This window comes from Aspergillus pseudonomiae, assembly GCF_009193645.1.
Source record: "Aspergillus pseudonomiae strain CBS 119388 unplaced genomic scaffold BDV37scaffold_107, whole genome shotgun sequence".
Taxonomy (NCBI): Eukaryota; Fungi; Ascomycota; class Eurotiomycetes; order Eurotiales; family Aspergillaceae; genus Aspergillus; species Aspergillus pseudonomiae.
This window is the reverse complement of record NW_022476099.1, coordinates 45,592-63,666: the sequence shown is the minus strand read 5'-3', so window position 1 is coordinate 63,666 and position 18,075 is coordinate 45,592. Positions and strand designations below refer to the sequence as shown.

General features: G+C 48.0%; 9 protein-coding genes and 1 non-coding gene across 10 annotated transcripts; 4 read left to right on the top strand and 6 right to left on the bottom strand.

Moving 5' to 3' along the window:
* Nucleotides 1–12: 12 nt before the first annotated feature.
* Nucleotides 13–1,165, top strand: BDV37DRAFT_261969 (SDR family NAD(P)-dependent oxidoreductase). Its single transcript, XM_032083375.1, has 3 exons — nucleotides 13–173; nucleotides 229–684; nucleotides 750–1,165. Exons 1-3 carry the CDS (start codon nucleotides 116–118, stop codon nucleotides 1,043–1,045), a joined length of 810 nt encoding a protein of 269 aa, XP_031936285.1. The 5' UTR covers nucleotides 13–115; the 3' UTR covers nucleotides 1,046–1,165.
* Nucleotides 1,166–2,605: 1,440 nt separating this feature from the next.
* Nucleotides 2,606–3,989, bottom strand: BDV37DRAFT_288041 (NAD(P)/FAD-dependent oxidoreductase; the record flags this gene model as incomplete). The annotated part of the gene is made up of 3 exons (XM_032088211.1): nucleotides 2,606–2,760; nucleotides 2,811–3,587; nucleotides 3,638–3,989. The coding sequence occupies 3 exons, from the start codon at nucleotides 3,987–3,989 to the stop codon at nucleotides 2,606–2,608; spliced, it is 1,284 nt and encodes a 427-aa protein (XP_031936284.1).
* A 1,558-nt stretch (nucleotides 3,990–5,547) lies between these two features.
* On the bottom strand, nucleotides 5,548–5,653 carry BDV37DRAFT_t208. Its single transcript has one exon. It is a non-coding gene; the product is annotated as a tRNA-Met (tRNA).
* Nucleotides 5,654–6,032: 379 nt separating this feature from the next.
* Nucleotides 6,033–6,762, bottom strand: BDV37DRAFT_15475 (uncharacterized protein). The gene has a single exon (XM_032079046.1). The coding sequence runs from the start codon at nucleotides 6,532–6,534 to the stop codon at nucleotides 6,157–6,159; it is 378 nt and encodes a 125-aa protein (XP_031936283.1). The 5' UTR covers nucleotides 6,535–6,762; the 3' UTR covers nucleotides 6,033–6,156.
* On the bottom strand, nucleotides 6,705–8,598 carry mpkC (mitogen-activated protein kinase mpkC; the record flags this gene model as incomplete). Its single annotated transcript, XM_032088745.1, has 8 exons — nucleotides 6,705–7,342; nucleotides 7,401–7,479; nucleotides 7,544–7,900; nucleotides 7,955–8,078; nucleotides 8,137–8,180; nucleotides 8,229–8,358; nucleotides 8,442–8,489; nucleotides 8,546–8,598. 8 exons carry the CDS (start codon nucleotides 8,596–8,598, stop codon nucleotides 7,119–7,121), a joined length of 1,059 nt encoding a protein of 352 aa, XP_031936282.1. The 3' UTR covers nucleotides 6,705–7,118.
* A 184-nt stretch (nucleotides 8,599–8,782) lies between these two features.
* Nucleotides 8,783–9,845, top strand: BDV37DRAFT_15532 (uncharacterized protein). Its single transcript, XM_032079059.1, has 3 exons — nucleotides 8,783–9,286; nucleotides 9,467–9,630; nucleotides 9,708–9,845. The coding sequence occupies exons 1-3, from the start codon at nucleotides 8,973–8,975 to the stop codon at nucleotides 9,746–9,748; spliced, it is 519 nt and encodes a 172-aa protein (XP_031936281.1). The 5' UTR covers nucleotides 8,783–8,972; the 3' UTR covers nucleotides 9,749–9,845.
* A 1,999-nt stretch (nucleotides 9,846–11,844) lies between these two features.
* BDV37DRAFT_15469 (uncharacterized protein) lies at nucleotides 11,845–12,646 on the top strand. Its single transcript, XM_032079045.1, has 2 exons — nucleotides 11,845–12,557; nucleotides 12,620–12,646. The coding sequence occupies exon 1, from the start codon at nucleotides 12,082–12,084 to the stop codon at nucleotides 12,532–12,534; it is 453 nt and encodes a 150-aa protein (XP_031936280.1). The 5' UTR covers nucleotides 11,845–12,081; the 3' UTR covers nucleotides 12,535–12,557; nucleotides 12,620–12,646.
* A 223-nt stretch (nucleotides 12,647–12,869) lies between these two features.
* BDV37DRAFT_261948 (dolichyl-diphosphooligosaccharide-protein glycotransferase) lies at nucleotides 12,870–14,731 on the bottom strand. Its single transcript, XM_032083374.1, has 4 exons — nucleotides 14,403–14,731; nucleotides 14,243–14,353; nucleotides 13,479–14,173; nucleotides 12,870–13,413 (listed from the first exon to the last, which is right to left on the bottom strand). Exons 1-4 carry the CDS (start codon nucleotides 14,542–14,544, stop codon nucleotides 12,988–12,990), a joined length of 1,374 nt encoding a protein of 457 aa, XP_031936279.1. The 5' UTR covers nucleotides 14,545–14,731; the 3' UTR covers nucleotides 12,870–12,987.
* A 246-nt stretch (nucleotides 14,732–14,977) lies between these two features.
* On the top strand, nucleotides 14,978–15,293 carry BDV37DRAFT_275674 (NADH:ubiquinone oxidoreductase subunit NDUFA3; the record flags this gene model as incomplete). The annotated part of the gene is made up of 2 exons (XM_032085434.1): nucleotides 14,978–15,161; nucleotides 15,247–15,293. 2 exons carry the CDS (start codon nucleotides 14,978–14,980, stop codon nucleotides 15,291–15,293), a joined length of 231 nt encoding a protein of 76 aa, XP_031936278.1.
* Nucleotides 15,294–15,500: 207 nt separating this feature from the next.
* BDV37DRAFT_15362 (uncharacterized protein) lies at nucleotides 15,501–17,507 on the bottom strand. Its single transcript, XM_032079024.1, has 2 exons — nucleotides 17,014–17,507; nucleotides 15,501–16,954 (listed from the first exon to the last, which is right to left on the bottom strand). The coding sequence occupies exons 1-2, from the start codon at nucleotides 17,227–17,229 to the stop codon at nucleotides 15,758–15,760; spliced, it is 1,413 nt and encodes a 470-aa protein (XP_031936277.1). The 5' UTR covers nucleotides 17,230–17,507; the 3' UTR covers nucleotides 15,501–15,757.
* Between the last annotated feature and the right edge of the window lie 568 nt (nucleotides 17,508–18,075).

Below are 18,075 nucleotides of genomic sequence, written 5' to 3'. Positions count from 1 at the left end.
CATTCTTCATGTATTTGGATGCTACTGTGTATAAGTAGTAGTATATATCCATTTTTCTTTTCGTTCTGGCAAGAAGTTCCCACAGCTGAGCTCGAGACAACCTCCGAGCGGATTCATGGCGCGCACTTATACATTTCCTGGTGTGGCCGTCATCACTGGAGCGGGTGGGACTGGTGCGATAAGATATCGCGAAGCTCCTATGGTTTGTATGGCTAACATGCCCCCCAGGTATCGGAGCAGCAGTTGCAAGAAGTTTTGCCTCCGCGGGCTGTGACAGAATCGCGATCACAGACCTTAACCCGATCTCATTAGACGAAACCAAACAAGCAATCCTTAGCTCCTACCCTCAAGCTCACCTCGTTGTCCGAGCGGGAAATATCGCCGATGAACAATTCGTGGACTCATTTATTGGCGAAGTCGCCCATACTTTTGGTCGGTTGGACTACGCAGTGAACTGCGCCGGAATCTTCGGAGATGCTCTGCGATCGACAGAAATGTCGACGGAGACCTTTGACCAAATCAACAATGTCAACTATCGAGGATGCTGGCTATCTTCAAGGGCAGAACTGAGACAGATGATCAATCAGGAGCCACTACCGAGCCATGATCCCAGTCGCCCTCCTCAGAGGGGGGCTGTGGTCAATATTGCAAGCCAGTTAGGGTTGGTTGGTCGTTCTAAGGCTCGTGAGTCAATGCCTTCTTTTCTTTCCGCCGCTCTCAGTGCGTAATGGCTTCACTGACATCTGCAGCTGCCTACTGTAGCTCCAAAGCTGCCATAATAGCCATGACACGGTCTGACGCTATAGACTATTCACAAGATGGTATCAGAGTGAATTGTGTCTGTCCTGGTATAATCGAGACACCGTTGACCACACACAGCGAAGAAATTCGTGAGAGACTGAGGCCCGCCGTGGATATTGCCCCAATGAGCAGGATGGGGCAACCAGACGAAGTCGCGGATACTGTGCTGTTCTTATGTTCCACATTCGCATCTTTTGTGCAGGGCCATGCCTTGGTTGTGGACGGGGGATATATACTCAATTAGTGCAACACTGATGAAGTGAGGTTGGCATGCACGAAAAGTGCTTCTATGCGCGACACAGCAAATTGGTTCTTGCTCTATTATTAACAATAGGTGAATAAGTTAATAACTAGTTAAGGTTCCGAAATTCCGAGTTGATTTAGTGACTGTACACCCACCAACCATTGATCCCAGAGCATTTCCTAGTATTATTGTGCTCCGTGCGATTATAGTAACCTTGAAATAGTAAAAAAGAACCCAATCCGGCCAAGTCTCACGTATCTTGTATTGTGATGTGATCCCATCTGGTGTCTCCAACTGCCAAGGCCTATACATGTTGGGGTAAACATGTATCGACCCCAACATAACAATGACTCTGCCATACAGAGTACAGGTTCCATGCGGGAAGTTCTTTTTTATTTTCATTTTCTATAAATCTTGAGCCTAACTTGGAGCCACTTTTATTTTTCTCCGCGCTTAATCTAAAAGCCTAAAGCAAGGGTCAAAGTATACATGTGGAGTAACCCTCATGATAAGGCCTGGAGTATGCACATACACCAAGCTGTACACTGGACAACTATTTGCTGCTGTTAACCCATTCGTCAAAAAGGATAAACGAATTTTCTATTTTTTTAATAAAAAAATTTAATTTAATTTTTTTGGAACTAAGGTCGTTATTAGACACTGATTCTACGTGCCCTCTAGACCTTGTGTCAAGGTCCGTGGCTTTTATGAGAGTACGTGACTACTTCCGAGTGATCAGAGAACGTCCTTCGACGCTCCAGTACACGCACCTCACACTCCGCTCTTAGTGGATCGTGAAGAAAAAACTCGAGTGATCCTTACCGACGTATTTCACCTAGTAAGTAGGTTAATGTGTTTGGATATGAACTGTTGCTGTGACAGAGTAGGATCTGCAGAGCTACCAGGGTACAGCCGATTAGAAAGAGGTATGGATGTAGCCCCAGCTCATTATCATGCCATAGCATGACCGGAGCGATAAAGCAATCAACCTGCAAGGTCTGAGCGTCAGGTTTGCCTGCTAACCCTCGGGAAAAGCTGCCGTGTTCAGCATGATTCTCGACTATCTGTCCTCGAGACTTTCAGGTGCTCATCAAACATTTACTGATCTTCGCTTTGCCCTCAGCTGTCCATGAGCTAATGGGGCCGTGCTAGAGTTGAGCTGAAGAGAAATATTTCTCAAGGACCGCCATTGGTAGGGGCATACATATATTTGCTTTTTCTGTGATGAAGATCGCAGTTCGTCTGATGGGCATTGAGCGGGGTAGGCGGATTTAATGCCGATCTCGATTACCGTGCCCCTGACTTTATGAGGGTTATGTACCTACATACAACACTACTCTGTAGTCTGTACAAGCTGCTCTTCAGTCACCGGGAGATCGTCATCCGCAGAAAGCCCCGCCCGAGGGCTGAAGCGACCCACTGGTTATCTCTCTTGGCTTGTCCGGCCAAGACACCCTACTTTGGATACGATGGTATACACTCCCGAGTCTCTTGGACATATTGAAACTTAGGGTTAATTCACATGTTTATTCAGTGCTGCATACTACTTCAGGCAAGAACTTAACCACCGAGAACCTTGTACAGCTGCTCGACATCGTCGCCAATTTGGACCTCTAGGCCTTCAACCTGATTACGGTAGAAGTCTTCATCTCCACCTGTCGCCGCTACCATGGCTAAAGGAACACTATCTAAGTATTCCTGCTTGGACATGGAGACTAATATGGTTAGTAATGGCTCGCTAAAAGGAATGATGACGAGTGCTTACCGTGGGCATTGACAGCAGCACGCTTAGCACTCCACATGGCGTGGTAGGCATTGGTACTGCCGTCGTTGTTGGCATCACCAACGACATAAAGACCGCTAACACTCGATTCCATATTATTCTTGACTTTGACCGAATTCCCATCCATCTCCAAGCGCAGCTGCTTGTGAAGCCTGGACGTCTGAGCAGTAGACACGTGGATGATGATCCCGTTCGCAACCAAGGGGGAGCTGCTGCTCAGGTGGACTTTATACTCATCGTCCTGGGGCTCCATACCTATCGTGGTACGTTCGACGCTAGTTATGTCCTCTTCCCAGATAGTAATATTGTAGGTATCCTTGATAACTGTTTCCCAGCCAGGCCATCGTGTCTCTGCCGCCTCCTTGTCCTCCTTGGTCAATACACCACCAGTAACGATGTTTATATCGGTGGTCAACTTCCTCAAATTCAGCGCGGAGCCAATGGCACTTGCAAGTTTGCCAAACACGACTATCTTACGGTTCTTGTAGTCGTGGCCATCACACCAGGGACACCAAAACATGCCTTTCCCAAAGGCTTCGGCAAACCCCGGCTTATCAGGTAGCACGTCCTTGATACCAGTCGCCATGATGACCCTCTTAGCGGTGACCTTTCCACCTCTATCGTCGTAGACCCGGAAACCCTTCTCGAGGGGAACGATGCCAATAACCTTGGTCTTGCGTGTGGCCCAGAAAGAGTAATCGGGGTACAATTCCTCGATTTGCTTGCGAACTGCTGATCGAAACTTCAGTGGTACCTCGCCTAGATGCATTCAGCTCTCAGTCCTTCCCTTCACGAAGAGACCCGCTTACCGTCTTGTCCCAGCACATCATGCATGTACCGTGTCTTGTCGTTTCGGTACTCTTGTGAATCATACAAGAGGGATGTTCGGGCAACTCGAGCAAGAGACATGGATGCAGCCAACCCACCAGGGCCACCCCCGACGATGACAACATCATAGTCCCAGTTTGTAGGATTCCATTCATCCAGGGATGTGTAATCAGTTGGGTTGAACTCTACATCATCGAATGCAAGGTCGGAAGTGAGAGTGTTGACCCCACCTTCGGACTCTCCCACAAGAGGCTTCTGGGGGACAGATAGAGTAGACGCAATAGGAAGAGAAAGAAGGCAGAAGCTCCAGAATGAAAAACTGAGGAGCACCATGTTTCTGATGGTGAAAGAAAATGAACTATTGGCAAACTGCTGGACCAGCAATTGCGAGGCAGACAACAGATATTTATAGTGAAAGATGAATAGTAGTATTTTTCAGCTGGATCACCTTGGATATATCACTGCACAGCTCCCTGACAGCTCCACTGTGACCCAGTTTCATGCAGTGTGAAAAGCTCCTGCATAAACTTCGGCCTAACTAGGGGTTAATAGGACCTCTCCTCCGCTCAGGTGTAAGATTGTGGCTCAAATAGGCTTCGCGGAACACGGAAGCTTTGCAGATCCTCGGAGCTGAAGTGGTGCAGCAATACAGAATACTGTAGAGATCGTCCAGTTCAGCCAGCCATTCTCCACTGTTGAGTCTGTTTTTGGAAAATAGACAGTGGAGACACCATTATAGTACACTAATCAGAAGGTGCTTTCTTTCTTCTACTTTAGGAAGTCACAAGGGAAACATACAGTGATGTACACTAGGTTTCGACGAAGCGCTCTGCTTCTTCCACAGGGCCAAGAGATATTGCTCAGCAAGAAAGTACTGATCTTGCAACCCTCCAATTCAATCATCTATATATCCCTCTTCGATAAGAAGACAAGCACATACGACCATAGGGTGTGGAGAACAGGGCTTCCCGTCCGCTCAGCCGTACTTAAGCCACACGCCGGGAGGTTAGTAGTTGGGTGGGTGACCACCAGCGAATCCCTCCTGTTGTATGTTTTTCTTTTTTGGATCTTTTGGTGTAGCTTCTTCAATTTATATTGAACCTTTATCATGTTACCTTGGAAGAATTGGTGCTGTACTTAATTTATAGTACACGCGTGTATAGTTGGTGTCCTCCCGGCAGACATATCAGAGATAGATCCGTACAACAGTCATGTATACTTCATTTTGAACTATACCACTAACAGAGGCAGTAGAGTCAGTACTGGTATATGTAATATAATATTCATTCCAGTCTATACTGATATTGCCAGCTCTGGTCTGCGACTATAGCATCAAATAATCGTATCAGGTGCAGTGCTTGTGGCAATTATATGTTTAATCTTTTAATTGAGTTGAACGACAGCCCGTTCTCCAAAGTTGACACTGGAACAAACACCGGATATAACTGCCTGTTTCGCCATTGAGGTGCACAAATCAAAGACTGGGCAGTAATATACATTGCTACCATTCTGTTTGGATGTAGGTATTGCCCACCGAGTACGCAGTCCGCGATTAGTGGGCAATAGCGGCGACAGGTCAGGCTGAGCCCAGAAAGGGGAAACACTTGCGATTTCGTAGAAAGGTTATATATTTTAGTAGCACGAAGTAGCTTATACCATTCGTTAAGCAGGAATAGGAGTTGGCGGTCAGTTTTGGGTGCTGAATGCTATATGACGCCCTGGAGGGAAAAAAGGGGCAGTAATACTTTCTCGGAGAGCTAGTCTACAATGATATGAAACATTCGTTATGGATACACCACTATCATATTAAGACTGATGAAGAGAAGCCGTGCGGAAAGGTAGGAAGCAGAATTGGATTGAGGGATAAAAAAATTAAACATAAAAAAGAATATGCTTCCAACGAGAATCGAACTCGTGCTTGCGGATTGCAGTTCCTTTAGATAGGAGCTGTCATATTTGATATGAGACCGCCGTCCTAACCACTAGACTATGGAAACTTGTTGTAATTTTGCTCATCTTTTAGCTTTATATTCCCAGATAATAAGCTGTTCATGCAAATTAAGAAAGCCCAGCAATATCAGACAACCCCCATACAATTGCCATACCCTTTATTGACCAATCAGTATCCCAGAGAAGGAAACCAAGGTTTTTCCGATTTTAGTTTTTAATTTTATCGCCCTTTTCAAACATCCGCATCATCTGGGTATACAGCTTTACGAGGGTAGTCCCTTGCGTTGATCGGTTTCCCTTACAGGGTGGAGCAGGTTGCCGTGGTTGAGACCTACTAGTTTTGCACCTGAAGAGGGGTTCAGGTACCCGAGTTCATCGTAGCATATATTTCATTTAATGACCTTATATCCTGGCTAATCATATGTTGCAGAGCATAATGCATAATCGTAAATACGGAATTCGACTTCGCCATTGATCCGACATAGAAGCCCACTTCTCAAACAATGCTCCCAGAGTAGAAGGTCGGATTCAGAATAGAACATAACTCAAATCAACATTTCACATAGAAACTTTTGATCTGAGTCTCGCTTCCTCCCCATCTCGGCACTCGACAGGTCGGCTTGATATCCTTCCCAAAGACGCTGACAGTCCGGTTGCCAGAACAGTGGTTATCGTTGAAGAGATGCACCCTGCAATGGGAATCTGTGATTTTGTCTGGGATGTAGGACAGTGCTCCGCCATTGAGAATTGCGTCGCGACAAGATGTGCTCCTGGTTCCGGAGAAGAGCGTTATTTCTCCCGTGCAGTGATCATTTTGGTATACGGAAAATTCCCATGTTGCGTTTGGGATGGCTCGATGCTGGTGTTGAATGGAGGGGAGGGCGTAGGCTGTGCCGAGGAGGATAAGGGTATCGAAGAGGATTTGCATGATGTTGACCGTGGGTGTAGATGAATGTTCTTCGCGCTCTCGGTGGTTTATCTGCCGCAAGCCAGTTGGGGAACGAAATCGGATTCTTTCACCTAGAAGTCCTGATATCAGGTAAGCGTCGCAGCCTGCAGTAGTCGGTATGAAACAGATCACAACAAATGTGAGCAGAAACAAAAGATCCTTTGACTGGTTTAGAAAGTTTACTTTGGATTTCACTATTTAATATTCTCTGTGGAGACCTCAATCGGCAAGGGGCACCATAAGGTCTCCAAATATAGTCCACTTACGCAAAACTCATATTACCCAGTCTGCATATGCCAGGGTTTCAACGGTGGATTCCATGGGTCAATATTTCCTTTCAGTCGCGTCCAGGAAAAGGTGCATATGCACTATCCCTTTGGCCTCATTTCCTGTAGAGTGGCGAGTGTACGTTCGTTTATTCTTAAATCTTGAAGTTCATATATCCGCATGGAGAAAGTCGAAAGTTGGGTCAAAGCTTGGTTCCTCTATCCCCGGCCCTAAATCCAGTGCCCCAGCCGAACCAAGGCTATGGTAATCGAGAACTTCCGAGTATCTGTAGGTTCTTAATTAATTGCACAGTATGCAGAATCAATGGCAACGCACATCATGAGTTTCCATGTATCTGAAGGAAGCTCGGCATCATTGAACGACCAGTCGAATTTCTCTAGAGCTGCAGGCTCGTCGTCGGGGTCATGGTAAGGAGCGAGATACGGGTGTTGCAAAGCGCTCTCAGCTGTTAGTCTCTTGTCCGGGTCAAACAAGAGCAGCTGTTCGAGGAGGCTGATGGCTGTTATAATAAATGAGTCCCCTTAATCGTTGCTTTATTCAAGTCAAAGGGTTATTACCATCGTTATCAAATCCGTGGAAGACAGCCTTCAGTGGACGTGGCTCCTGTTTCGGTAGTGAATTGACGACCCGCTGAGTCTAGAAGGCCCTTCATGTAAGCGTCTAACGTGACCTCATCTAACAAAGGAGTGAGAACACTCACATTTCCACTAGTTATTTTCTGAACTACCTCTGGAGGTGGGTTCCCGAGCACCTCTGTGATCAGGAAGAACTGGTTAATGTGGTCTTTCCCTGGGAACAACGGTCTCCCTCGAAGCATTTCGGCGAGAATACAGCCCGCGCTCCAGATATCCACCATTTTACCGTATCTCTGCCAAGTCAGCATGATTTCCGGTGCTCGATAGTACCTCGTCGAGACATAACCTGTCATCTGAGGTTCTTGTACTCGAGCCAAACCGAAATCGCAGATCTTTAAATCACAGTTCTCATTGATCAGGAGATTGCTTGGTTTCAGATCGCGGTGTATGACGCCGGCAGAATGGATATATTTCAGTCCGCGCTGTATAAGGTTAGAGATTCCCTATCAAGTCATCACCTATACGAGAAGTAATACCAATATCTGGTACATGAAGTATTGAGCAAACTTATTATCGAGGGGCCTTGCCCTTAAGAGTCGGCTGAGATCAGTTCCCAGGAGTTCCGTTACCAGGTATCTAACAAAGCCTGGTATCAGTACGCTGTGAGGGATTGTCCCCAAGATAAAACTATGTATAAGGTGAAATTTGCCATACGTACATGTCCTCTAGTGGAGAGATAAAGATATCGCACAGGCCAATAAGCTGCCTCATGTTAGCGTTGCAGGCATGTCACGACTGAGGGGTCCAAACATTCTCATGGCGCAACTGTTTCAGAAGCTTGACCTCTCTGTATGTCCGCTTTGCAATGGAAGTGTTGACAAAGGGGTTCATCATCTTCTTGACGGCGACATGTTGCTGAGTTATTTGGTCATATGCGGAACTGAAGCCCCTTTTGTTAGCATACAAAATCAGAGGCCATGGTCGCTTTGGACCCAAATTCAGGATAGTAGGTGTAGTATATACCACACAAGTCCAAACGCACCCAAACCGACCGGTTGCACATTTGTGTATCTGATGGAATGTTATTCTACATCGTTACGAAGTATCTCACCCATGAAGACCAGTACCTGCTGGTGGTTTCGAACGTTGTACCCAAGATTTCTGCACGGATAAATTCCATGCTGTTGTCCAGGATCGACGTGACAGTAGTGGCAGGTTTCTAAAAAAAAAGAAAAAAAAAAAACAAAACACCATAAAATAAAAATAAAAACAAGGCCCAGAATGAAAAGGAGAACAGAAAAGAGAGATTGAAGACGTCAGCCCTGCCTTTTCCCACGATGACGGGGGATAGATTCAGTCGAGACTTTCGGCTCGTTGTAGGCGTAAATGGAGACCACCGTAAAGCTACCAAATGGGGAATTCCAAAACTACCTTGTCCGCCACTTGTTCCTTGTGGGTTGACGGAATCAGACGCGTGAAAGGGAGAACTGCCGTTATCCATCCGGAGGCCCTGAGGGCTCATGTCACCAGGAACTGGCCCTCCTGATTGGCGGGATGAGATGCCACCAGCAGGGCGCCCCCGAATCAAGGCAGCCAGCGGATGTTCGGTGCAACATTTCTCACGTATCCACTCTCCTTCTATCCACACTGGATCCAGATGGACAGAGCCCCTATATTTGGGGAGCCCATAGTCCATGTCAACCGCTGGCGTGCCAAATGTCCGTCCTGGGAGTCGTGACACATTCCTCCCGCTGCCAGCTCACTATGCAACCCAGGGTCTCATTTGCTATCACCTCAGATCATGCCCGAGCTGCTGTGCTCACAGGGAAGAAAGAACAAAGAAAAAACCTCATTGGAGTCTATCTGAGGTGAAGCATGTCACTCGAGTAGCCCCTGCTCGACCCTTATTGCCACTGGATGCACAGCTTGCACGATTCCCCAATCATACCCTGTTGCAAAGCCTCCCTCTACAACAACTGACCGAACACAAAGAACACTGCTCTCGTATCATTTCTTCAATTCTACTAACAGTACGACCTCGAATATAGTTTCCAGGGTCCGGAATCATGTTCCGAAGATTGCCACACAGCCTTAGGACAATGTTTCCAAGACAGTTCATTCGTGTGGATCCGACTTGATAGCTACGAGTCTTACAGGTTGACATCCAAACGCCTTCTCGCCTCATATCAACCTCGACAAGTTCACCACAACAGTCAGATACCTCGCTTCCCGACTAAACTAGTCTCGACGTGAGTTAAAAAAACTGTCAACTGACGGGTGTAGAAGCAGACCTCGCTTCTCAATCACATATATCGAGCGTCACAGATTGAAGCCACCACTACACGGTTTATGAGAACCCCGCCATGGTCTCCTCAACAATCAGACACCCTCCTTGGCCAGAGGAACGCGACGATGGAGTTTACAGCCACCGCGGGCAGAACGTTCCTACAACGAACCGAGAGAAGTGTCTCTTTCCCTTGGCCACACCAAACGTATTACATGCAGGCCAGTTCTCACCACTAAATGTTCTCCAGGGTTCTTTCATTCGCCGTGGCCCCTATACCCCCGACCGCATCCCAGCATCCCAGCAACCCAGCGCTTGGTTCCCGGATCCACTACGTTAGGGGGGAAAACCTAACAAAGCAGAGCACAAGAGCCGACACAAGCCATTCCCAACAAAAACACAGCAATGCATGTGAACATGCGAAAACACACCCTACGCCACCCAGCTCGCTTCCAAGCGGACTAACATGAGATTTCGCAAGTCCTAGATATCCGGTGACTATTCGGCTATTCCACGGTAGTAACTCGGTAGCTGTCAAGAGCTAGCCTTCGGAACCATAGTTCCAGAGGCTCTTCTTCAGGACTAGGAGAACCCACCATTACCTACGAAGCTCGTCAATTCTAACACCACCTAGTGGGTGGCTGTCAAAGGCTAGGAAGACGTTTGCCTTTCTCTGCTCCAGGACTAGACCTGATACCAAGGTACACGTCAGCACGGAAAAAGATGAGCAATACGCCGCCATTGGTGGAGCTTCAATGGTATAGTCCTACGCTGTGGCGCATTTCGGTTCTGTTGGGCTAGACCTAGGCGCCAGACCTTTACCAATTTTGAGAACTACAGTGGGACGCTGCATGAGATTGGTGAGGGGTACGTATCAGGCCATTGTGGCAAACGCCATTCTGCTCGGATTTATCACCACGATTCCTCATAGCTGGGAGAGAAAATTTGCCCAAGGGGAAAGTGGTAGACGAACGCACATCTACTTGGTCCACCGACTTTCCTAGCAACGTTAAGATAGGTTGGCACTAGTGGTAGGGTACATCCTTGTGGTCAAGCGATCATCACCGCCTAAGTGCCTCTAATCATATGCGCTGTGGAGTGTGGCAGAATTTGAGTGGGAATGGATGCATGACTAATATATGGAGCAGACAGCCAATCACGTGACTAACTCAGTGGTAAGCGGGTCGCTAAGTTCTATGAGCTGACTGCCCAATCCACGCGATTTTTCGCCTCTCCTAGAAATGAAGCTATTCAAAATACCGAAAATCGGTATTTATATAGAAAATTGAAATGATCTGATAATTACAATATTGAGTGATTTATATCTCAGTATATTATAGCTAGAGTAATGTAGTAAAGTATATGTATGCTATAATAAACTAGAAGACTGGTCGCGCTTGACGCCGCTGTTTTTGGCTGTTATAGTGTTAATCTCTACCATGCCATACCTCCAGGCACGCCGTCTTGAGACCGACCAATGCAAGCTTCCCATACCACCTCACTGCGGTCTCCGAAATCACCAAAAATGGCCGCTATAAACAGTGGCCATTCCCCTTTACACCTGTGTCCCTCCATTCCTACATCTGAATATTAACTCTATCAGACCCTCAACCTACAGTGAATATGGGACAAACTGGTGTTGATATCCCTCTCATTGGTCTGTGTTTTATCTGTTCGATACGATTTTAGCCAACTGACTTTGATAGCACCTTATGGTACGGCAGTTCGAATGAACACTAAGGATTTGTTTTTCGGGGGTTAAGTCACACCTGTTTCATACATCCGGATATAGAGGGCAGAATTAACGGGCTTCAGATCGCCATGTGCCGGGGGAAAATACTGGCCATTTTTCACCATCACGAAAACTGTCTCGTTGCAATGGGATCAATGAGGTAGTTGTTTAGATATGGCAGATGGAGGTGAATGTGATTACGACAGATTCATTTGGTGACTATGAAGTATCATTGACGAGGTAGGTAGGTAGGTAGGCAGGCTTGTGAATATGACGGCAGTCTTGTGCCTCCCTTCTCTTTCCTCCTCGTCTGCCTACCCTTTCTTCTTCCTCCACTCCCTCCATCGGCAACCCATCGTGCTCTGATATCTTTGTCAAGCAGACTTTGAGTTGTCTAATTACCTCCTTGTCTATCATGTTTTGTCCTCCGTCCCACCAGGCCAGCCCTGAGCCGTGCCAAAAGCCCGGCTCAAGCAGCCCTCCTCCTTCCCCTGTCGGTGCATTCCCTGAAGTGAGCGATCCTAAGTAATCAGTCAGATATTTGACATCCATGAGCTAAGCTCAGTGGACTCTATTACGTGTGCATTCGTGTGGCTCGCAGATCTAAGTGTTCTAGAGGCCATCGTTCAAATATCCAGTATAGCTTTATGGCAGGGTGGCGACCTAAAATAATTTCAGAACAGACCTCTTCCCAGTGGTCAAAGACTGTATGCATTTCCCCAAATACCTTGCAGATAATGAAGGAACTTATTATTTGTATTCCATGGATATTGAAATTCCGAAACCAAACAGCAAAAAAAGATGATGAGCGGGATATGGAGTCCGAGAGACCTGCGGGTGGGAATACAAGGTCCGCATCACAGGGTCAAAATTCTTACAATGATCCTGTCGAGGCAACTCTGAGGGTAGGTCATCGTGGTACAATGCTGGGCCCATCGGCTAATCATGCTGTTCGTTCAAAGAGTGATCAGGACAAGTGCATTGTCACGAAAGCAGGCGAGCCCAATGACACTGCCCATATCTTTGGCCGCCCGTTTGGTATCCGTCACCAACAAAAAGATGCGCATGACGTCTTCTGGAATACGCTTAAGTTATTTTAGTCTCCGGGGAGAATCAAAAACTGGTATGAGGCGGTTTTTGGGAGAGACGGAACTGAGACACAAGAATCTGATGACCCTTAACAAGACGGTCCACGCCCTTTGGGGCAAAGCACGCTTTGCGTTCCGGACGAGGATGCCGACGAGTGACATGCTGGGAGCCATCACAAAGGAGAAAAGCACAGCCTAAAAAGAATTGACATATGCGGAAGGCGTCTAATTTGATCAGCTAGAGAGTGAGAAGAGATAAGTTGGACCTTGCCTTATCGATAGGTACAAGCCTATCCTGATGGCCTGCAAACTATCGAAACCTAGACCACTGGAAACGTAAATGTAACAAGGACACAATCTGTCTCTAGCGTTTATTTCTACGATGTGTAAAAGAAAGATATATACAGTCTAACAATCATGCAATGGCAATTCATTCAGGCGATCATCGGTGATACAATACATTATTCACTGCGTTTTCTTCGTCGTCGAAGCAGTAGATGTGGGTGCAGAGTAGAGCCACACGATGACGAAGGCCAGGAAGCCGCCGATAACAGACCAAAGACCAGCGATCCAGACCCATCCTCCGCTGATCTTCCAGCTGCGAGGATACTCGTTGTGAGCATAGTGGCGGACAGTTACCTCGTGCTTCTCCTCGATATTGGTGAGGAAGGGACGCTTGTAGTTAACACGGAAGGAGAAGATACCGTGTTGGTCGGGGACGGTGAACTTGGTGCTGTAGATGGTGCTGTTTTCCGTCTTGGTGGAAGGCTGGAGGTCGAGGCGATGGAAGGGGGACAGCATGGTGAACTCGAGCTGAAGGGCGTCATTCTCGGGGACCTCGAACGGCACATACTTGTCATAGCTGTACTCGGAGACTTCAATGCTGAAGACCTGTGAAGAGGTTGGTCAGCTCATTGCTAGCGATATTTTACAATTGTGGGGCAGTCGTGACATACAGTTTCGTTCTTGATCCGGTAGATCTTAGGGTTCAGTTCACCATCCTGGGCGAGATGATGCTCAATCTTGCCAACCTTGAGGACTCCAGTCTCCTTGAAGGTCCAGGCGGTCAGCTGTTTAGCAAACTCACGGTTAGCAGTCTCAGACTCCTTTCCGTCACCAGGAGCCTTGACGGTGGCGGAGAACCATGTGTCCTGGAGACTCTCGACGGAGCCCAGAAGAGTGAAGCGGGCAGAATTCCGGGCTTGCATGGCCGAAACAAGAGCCAGCTGGGACCCAGAAGCCACAACGTCCTCAACCGAACCTACATCCTCCTTGGGGTTGTAGCTGTAGGCAGTTGCCGGGGCGCGCAGGATAGGCGTAAGAAGTGGGTTGGACTCGCCGAGAGTGTGGGGGGCGGCCCTTGGGAAAGCCAAAACACCCTCGCCGTCGAAGAAAGCCTTGGTGTCACTTCTCAACTGGCCGGGCCGCTGGAGAAGGAGAACATCGTGCTTCTCATCGGCAGAAAGTTTGTCATAGTTGAAGTGATCGACGACAACGGAGGAACGGTCGGTCGACAGATGAAGATCGAGTTCCAACAGGAGCGAGCTGATTGCGCTGGGCGTGGTGGACTTGCCGGAAAGAGCGAGCAGGACGTTGCCGTCTTTGTTCATGAATTCGATGAGGTTCTTGGGGCTCAAAGAAGGTCCAAAGCCTGCATCAGGAGTCAATTGATTTGCACTATGAACCAGATCATATTTTCAATGTGGGACAGTCTGCGAACCTTTCGACCGAGGAGGAAGGAGGAGGACATGGTCATAAGCTCTCTCCCCGAGCTCAAACAAGGAAAGCTTGTCGCTCTTGGGCGACTCGAAAGCGAGGTTGTATCCCCGAGCTGTAAGACAATTAGCATCAATTGCCTCCACCTGTCAACTGCACCTCACCTTCTAGGTCTCCCCAGAACGTAGAATAAGCGTCCTTCTCAGCCTCATCCTCCAGGACAACCAGTAGACGGCTTCCCGAACTACTCAACGCATGTACAACAGCCAAGAAGCCGAACAGCAGTAAGGAAAGACACCACCGCATCTTATCGGGATCCGCGCAGCGGAGCAAAAGAACGACGGCGAAGGATCAGCAGAGGGAATGCGAAATCAGAGCTGGGGTTGAACCGGAGTTGTCATGAAGATCGATGAGTATGTAAACGGGCGACGTGTTTGGACCGAATGCCAAGACTTGGTCGCCGCTTTGGAATTGACGGGCGCATTGCATTGCCGGACTTTCGTCACTTTCAACCTCCCCTCTCCCCGTCGCACGTCTCAACCACGCACACCCAACCCCCCAATTGCCTTTCCCTGGACCCCGGGAATCGCTCAGTTCTACGGTTAACCAATTGCACTCAATCAAGTGCATTGTTCGTTTTACTCCCGCCAGTACCGTCTGCTCCAACCGTCTCGCGACCACCGTTCCGGCGAAAAGTTTCTTTTAACGTCCGACTACTTCCTACCCGTTTCCTATCACAATGACGACCCCTCAATTCTGGTCGACGCCTCTCCGCTACCTTCGCTGGGCCTCTCATGAGAAGCCCGCTATCTTCTACTCGCTTGTCGTTGGTGCCATGGGCCCCGTCATGCTGGTGACTCTCCCCCCGATCAGACGGGCCTTCGGCGACGTTGACCCGGAACCCATCCCCCTCACATATCCCAGTAAGTTCATCTCTACATCGTTCCGTGTTCATTCTGTCTCCTGTTTCCGGGTCTTCCTGAGCCATGGTTGGCTGACTTGACATAGTTCCCCAGGGACCCCGGGTTATCCCGCAGGGCTACGATGACGAGTAAATCCGCCGGAGACTATGAATGGAGTCCGTGTCGATTTTCAGATTTGATTTTTACTTGGTGTATTTAGCTGGGAATTCGAGTCAATTCAAAAGACTACCTACCTATTCTGTCGGACATCTCCGATTACACCGCCTGAGGCTGGGCCGGAGTTTTTGTGTCGTTCTGGGTTGATATCCGGATCAATGGCTTCTGGATTGCTCGAGACGCTCTTCTTGCCATTGCCCCTATCAATCGTCTCTATACCCTCACGGCCTACGGGCTTGATGGTCAGCGTGACTGTTGTGTATTGTACAGGAAAATGATTATAGAGCGGTGAATAATGCCATTTGTTTCCTATCCTATGGTAGTAGTCGGGGCGGCTATTCACCTGTGACTCGGTAATACTAATTCAATATATGACCGGTGTCGGGTATCCCAAAGTATGCAAGCAAGCAAATTTACCAAGTCGGTAGTGCTGCTCGTGTTCAGCGGTCATCAATCATCTCTTCATCTTCGTCCACAATAGAAGCGTTCTTGTCTTCAGCCTCGTTTCCATCTTCGATTTCGATCGATTCAACGTCAGTAATGTCCGTATCGACAGACAAAGTGTCAGTGGCAAAAGTTCCACTTGTATCAGCCGAAGTAGCCTCCGCAGTGATACTTCTAGGCTCGGTAATATCATCATCTCCGTCATCATCTCCGTCATCATCATCATCTGTCACAGCTTCGTAGTCCGATAAGAAAAGCTCCTCGTCACTGTCAACATGCCAATCACCATCGGGCCAAGTGACCCAGGGGAGTTCCTCGTCATCAACCTTGCAGCACGTCAGGTACGGTAGTTCTCCCATAAGACCAGGATCATAGTGGCTTTCGTTGATCAACAAAACAGAAACAAACTTGCTCATTTCACCTTTGAGGATGTTCAGGGCTTTATCAAGCATCATGGCCCTGTACGTACTCATGCGAAAAGCGTTCGTATTTGTCTGTTCCTCGGTATCTAGGTAAGCATCGCCTCCGGCGTAGATGGCGCGATAGAAAGCGGCACCACCGTCACGAGCATGATAGGTGCGGTTTTCGGCGACCGCCATACAAAACCACTGGCTGTAGTAAGTCATTGCCGTCCACATCCCAAAGTCCTTCATACAGGGGGTGACCATATCTTCGGTGCACGAAACCATAGGGAGTGTTGTGTAGGGGCAACAGGTGAGCATGCGAGCCTCAAGTGCTTGCTTGAATTCGACAAGTTGCGCTTGTTTGCCCTCGCATAACTCGTGGACGACGCTCGGTAGATAGTCGAGGTCATCTTCTAGGGCATTCCAGTTGCCGATGATGTGGATTGCTGCTTCCTTGAAGATCAGCGCCGATCGCATATAAGTGCCCAGCTTTATCCAATTGATCGGATCCTCGGCGATGAGAGCATAGAAATGCGGTCCTAGTTCCTGGAGAGCATCTACGATAGCAGGAAATACCGTGCGGGTGGCTCTAAGGCAGTCGGCTAGATTGACTAGATCCCAGCAGCGGCATAGGACGTTCTGGAGGCCCCCATGGTCTAACAAAGGACAGAGGTCATACAAGATCTTGAACATGTTAGCCCAAAGGAGACGGATTTCTGGAGGCCACATGATGATGGGCTTCTGGAGCTGCATATACATGGGGCCATAACGATATTGGTCATCTGGGTCCTGGTGTTCGACGGAGCCATTAGCGCCGCAAGTCCTGATGGTCCATCACGACAACTTACCAGAACCTCAAGCACTCCGTATCCATGTGATGTCGATTCCACCAGTTCAAGTTGCACACAGCCGAAGTGTCCAATGTCATACGATCCAAGCGATGAAAGTAGGTCTCTCAACTCACGCGAACGGGTTTTGAGTACGGTAGAATGTAGCCGATAAACATCCTCATATATGGTTATGTTTACGTCACCGGCTCCAAATTGTGGGAATTTTGACTCCATTCTGGAAAGACAGCAGACCTAACTGCCGAGAAGGATCCGAAGGGCATATGTCCCAGCAGGAATAGCAAAAGGCAGAGGCTAAGAAGCGGGACGGAAGGTAAGGGATAGATACAATGCGAAGATGAGGTGCCTTGACTATCTGTGAAAAAAGGTAGGAATGGATGAGATACAAAATGTATTGTCAAAGACCGTGAGGTTCTGTTGCTGTGTTTCACAATACTCTCACCGATCGCCATGGCGTCCATGACTCTCCAGGGTGTAAACAAATGACAACTAATGTGCATGGAGATAACATGGCCAGTAATAATGAACACAGCAGCTACTTCCTTCAGGCCTGGTTCATGTGGATAGAGATGTATACAGCTGTACTTTGTGTGAACATATAGAGACCCAGATCGTCCAGGAGGTATCACAGATTCATGATTGAGATAAGAGTCAGACTGAATGGGTATAGTCACCAAGAATGATGGCACCCATAGGCAGTGAGTGGGAGTCCAAAAGGGAATTTGGTTAACAAAGCAGAAGAATGGTCATAATCTGAGCCGACTGGCAAACATCAGTTATTGAACGGTTCTGGAAAACCCCCAGGGTTAAAGCCATTGAATGGACAAAGAATAACGCCATATATGCTCATATCTACATATAGCTCATGAACAGCATCACTGTATATCATCAAAGCTCCTAAGCTGATGGAATCCAGAATCAGTCGCATGCTCCTTGCAGACTCCTCACTTTGGAAGAAACGGTCGAGAAAAAACAGAATAGTACCTCTCAGGATGGAAAGAAAAGAGGCAGGCAAACAACAAATGATCACATCCAGTACACCGCGAAATCGCAAAAAATGGG

Coding starts and splice junctions, on each gene's coding strand:
- BDV37DRAFT_261969 (XM_032083375.1), top strand. CDS start 116: ATGGCGCGCACTTATACATTTCCTGGTGTGGCCGTCATCACTGGAGCG. Junction 174..228: donor CACTGGAGCGGGTGGGACTG/GTGCGATAAGAT, acceptor CATGCCCCCCAG/GTATCGGAGCAGCAGTTGCA. Junction 685..749: donor GGTTGGTCGTTCTAAGGCTC/GTGAGTCAATGC, acceptor TGACATCTGCAG/CTGCCTACTGTAGCTCCAAA.
- BDV37DRAFT_15475 (XM_032079046.1), bottom strand. CDS start 6,534: ATGCAAATCCTCTTCGATACCCTTATCCTCCTCGGCACAGCCTACGCC.
- BDV37DRAFT_15532 (XM_032079059.1), top strand. CDS start 8,973: ATGAGATGCCACCAGCAGGGCGCCCCCGAATCAAGGCAGCCAGCGGAT. Junction 9,287..9,466: donor CTCATTGGAGTCTATCTGAG/GTGAAGCATGTC, acceptor CCTCGAATATAG/TTTCCAGGGTCCGGAATCAT. Junction 9,631..9,707: donor TCGACAAGTTCACCACAACA/GTCAGATACCTC, acceptor GTGTAGAAGCAG/ACCTCGCTTCTCAATCACAT.
- BDV37DRAFT_15469 (XM_032079045.1), top strand. CDS start 12,082: ATGGCAGGGTGGCGACCTAAAATAATTTCAGAACAGACCTCTTCCCAG.
- BDV37DRAFT_261948 (XM_032083374.1), bottom strand. CDS start 14,544: ATGCGGTGGTGTCTTTCCTTACTGCTGTTCGGCTTCTTGGCTGTTGTA. Junction 14,354..14,402: donor GTTCTGGGGAGACCTAGAAG/GTGAGGTGCAGT, acceptor ATTGTCTTACAG/CTCGGGGATACAACCTCGCT. Junction 14,174..14,242: donor CCTTCCTCCTCGGTCGAAAG/GTTCGCAGACTG, acceptor CTCCTGATGCAG/GCTTTGGACCTTCTTTGAGC.
- BDV37DRAFT_15362 (XM_032079024.1), bottom strand. CDS start 17,229: ATGGAGTCAAAATTCCCACAATTTGGAGCCGGTGACGTAAACATAACC. Junction 16,955..17,013: donor ACGGAGTGCTTGAGGTTCTG/GTAAGTTGTCGT, acceptor GTCGAACACCAG/GACCCAGATGACCAATATCG.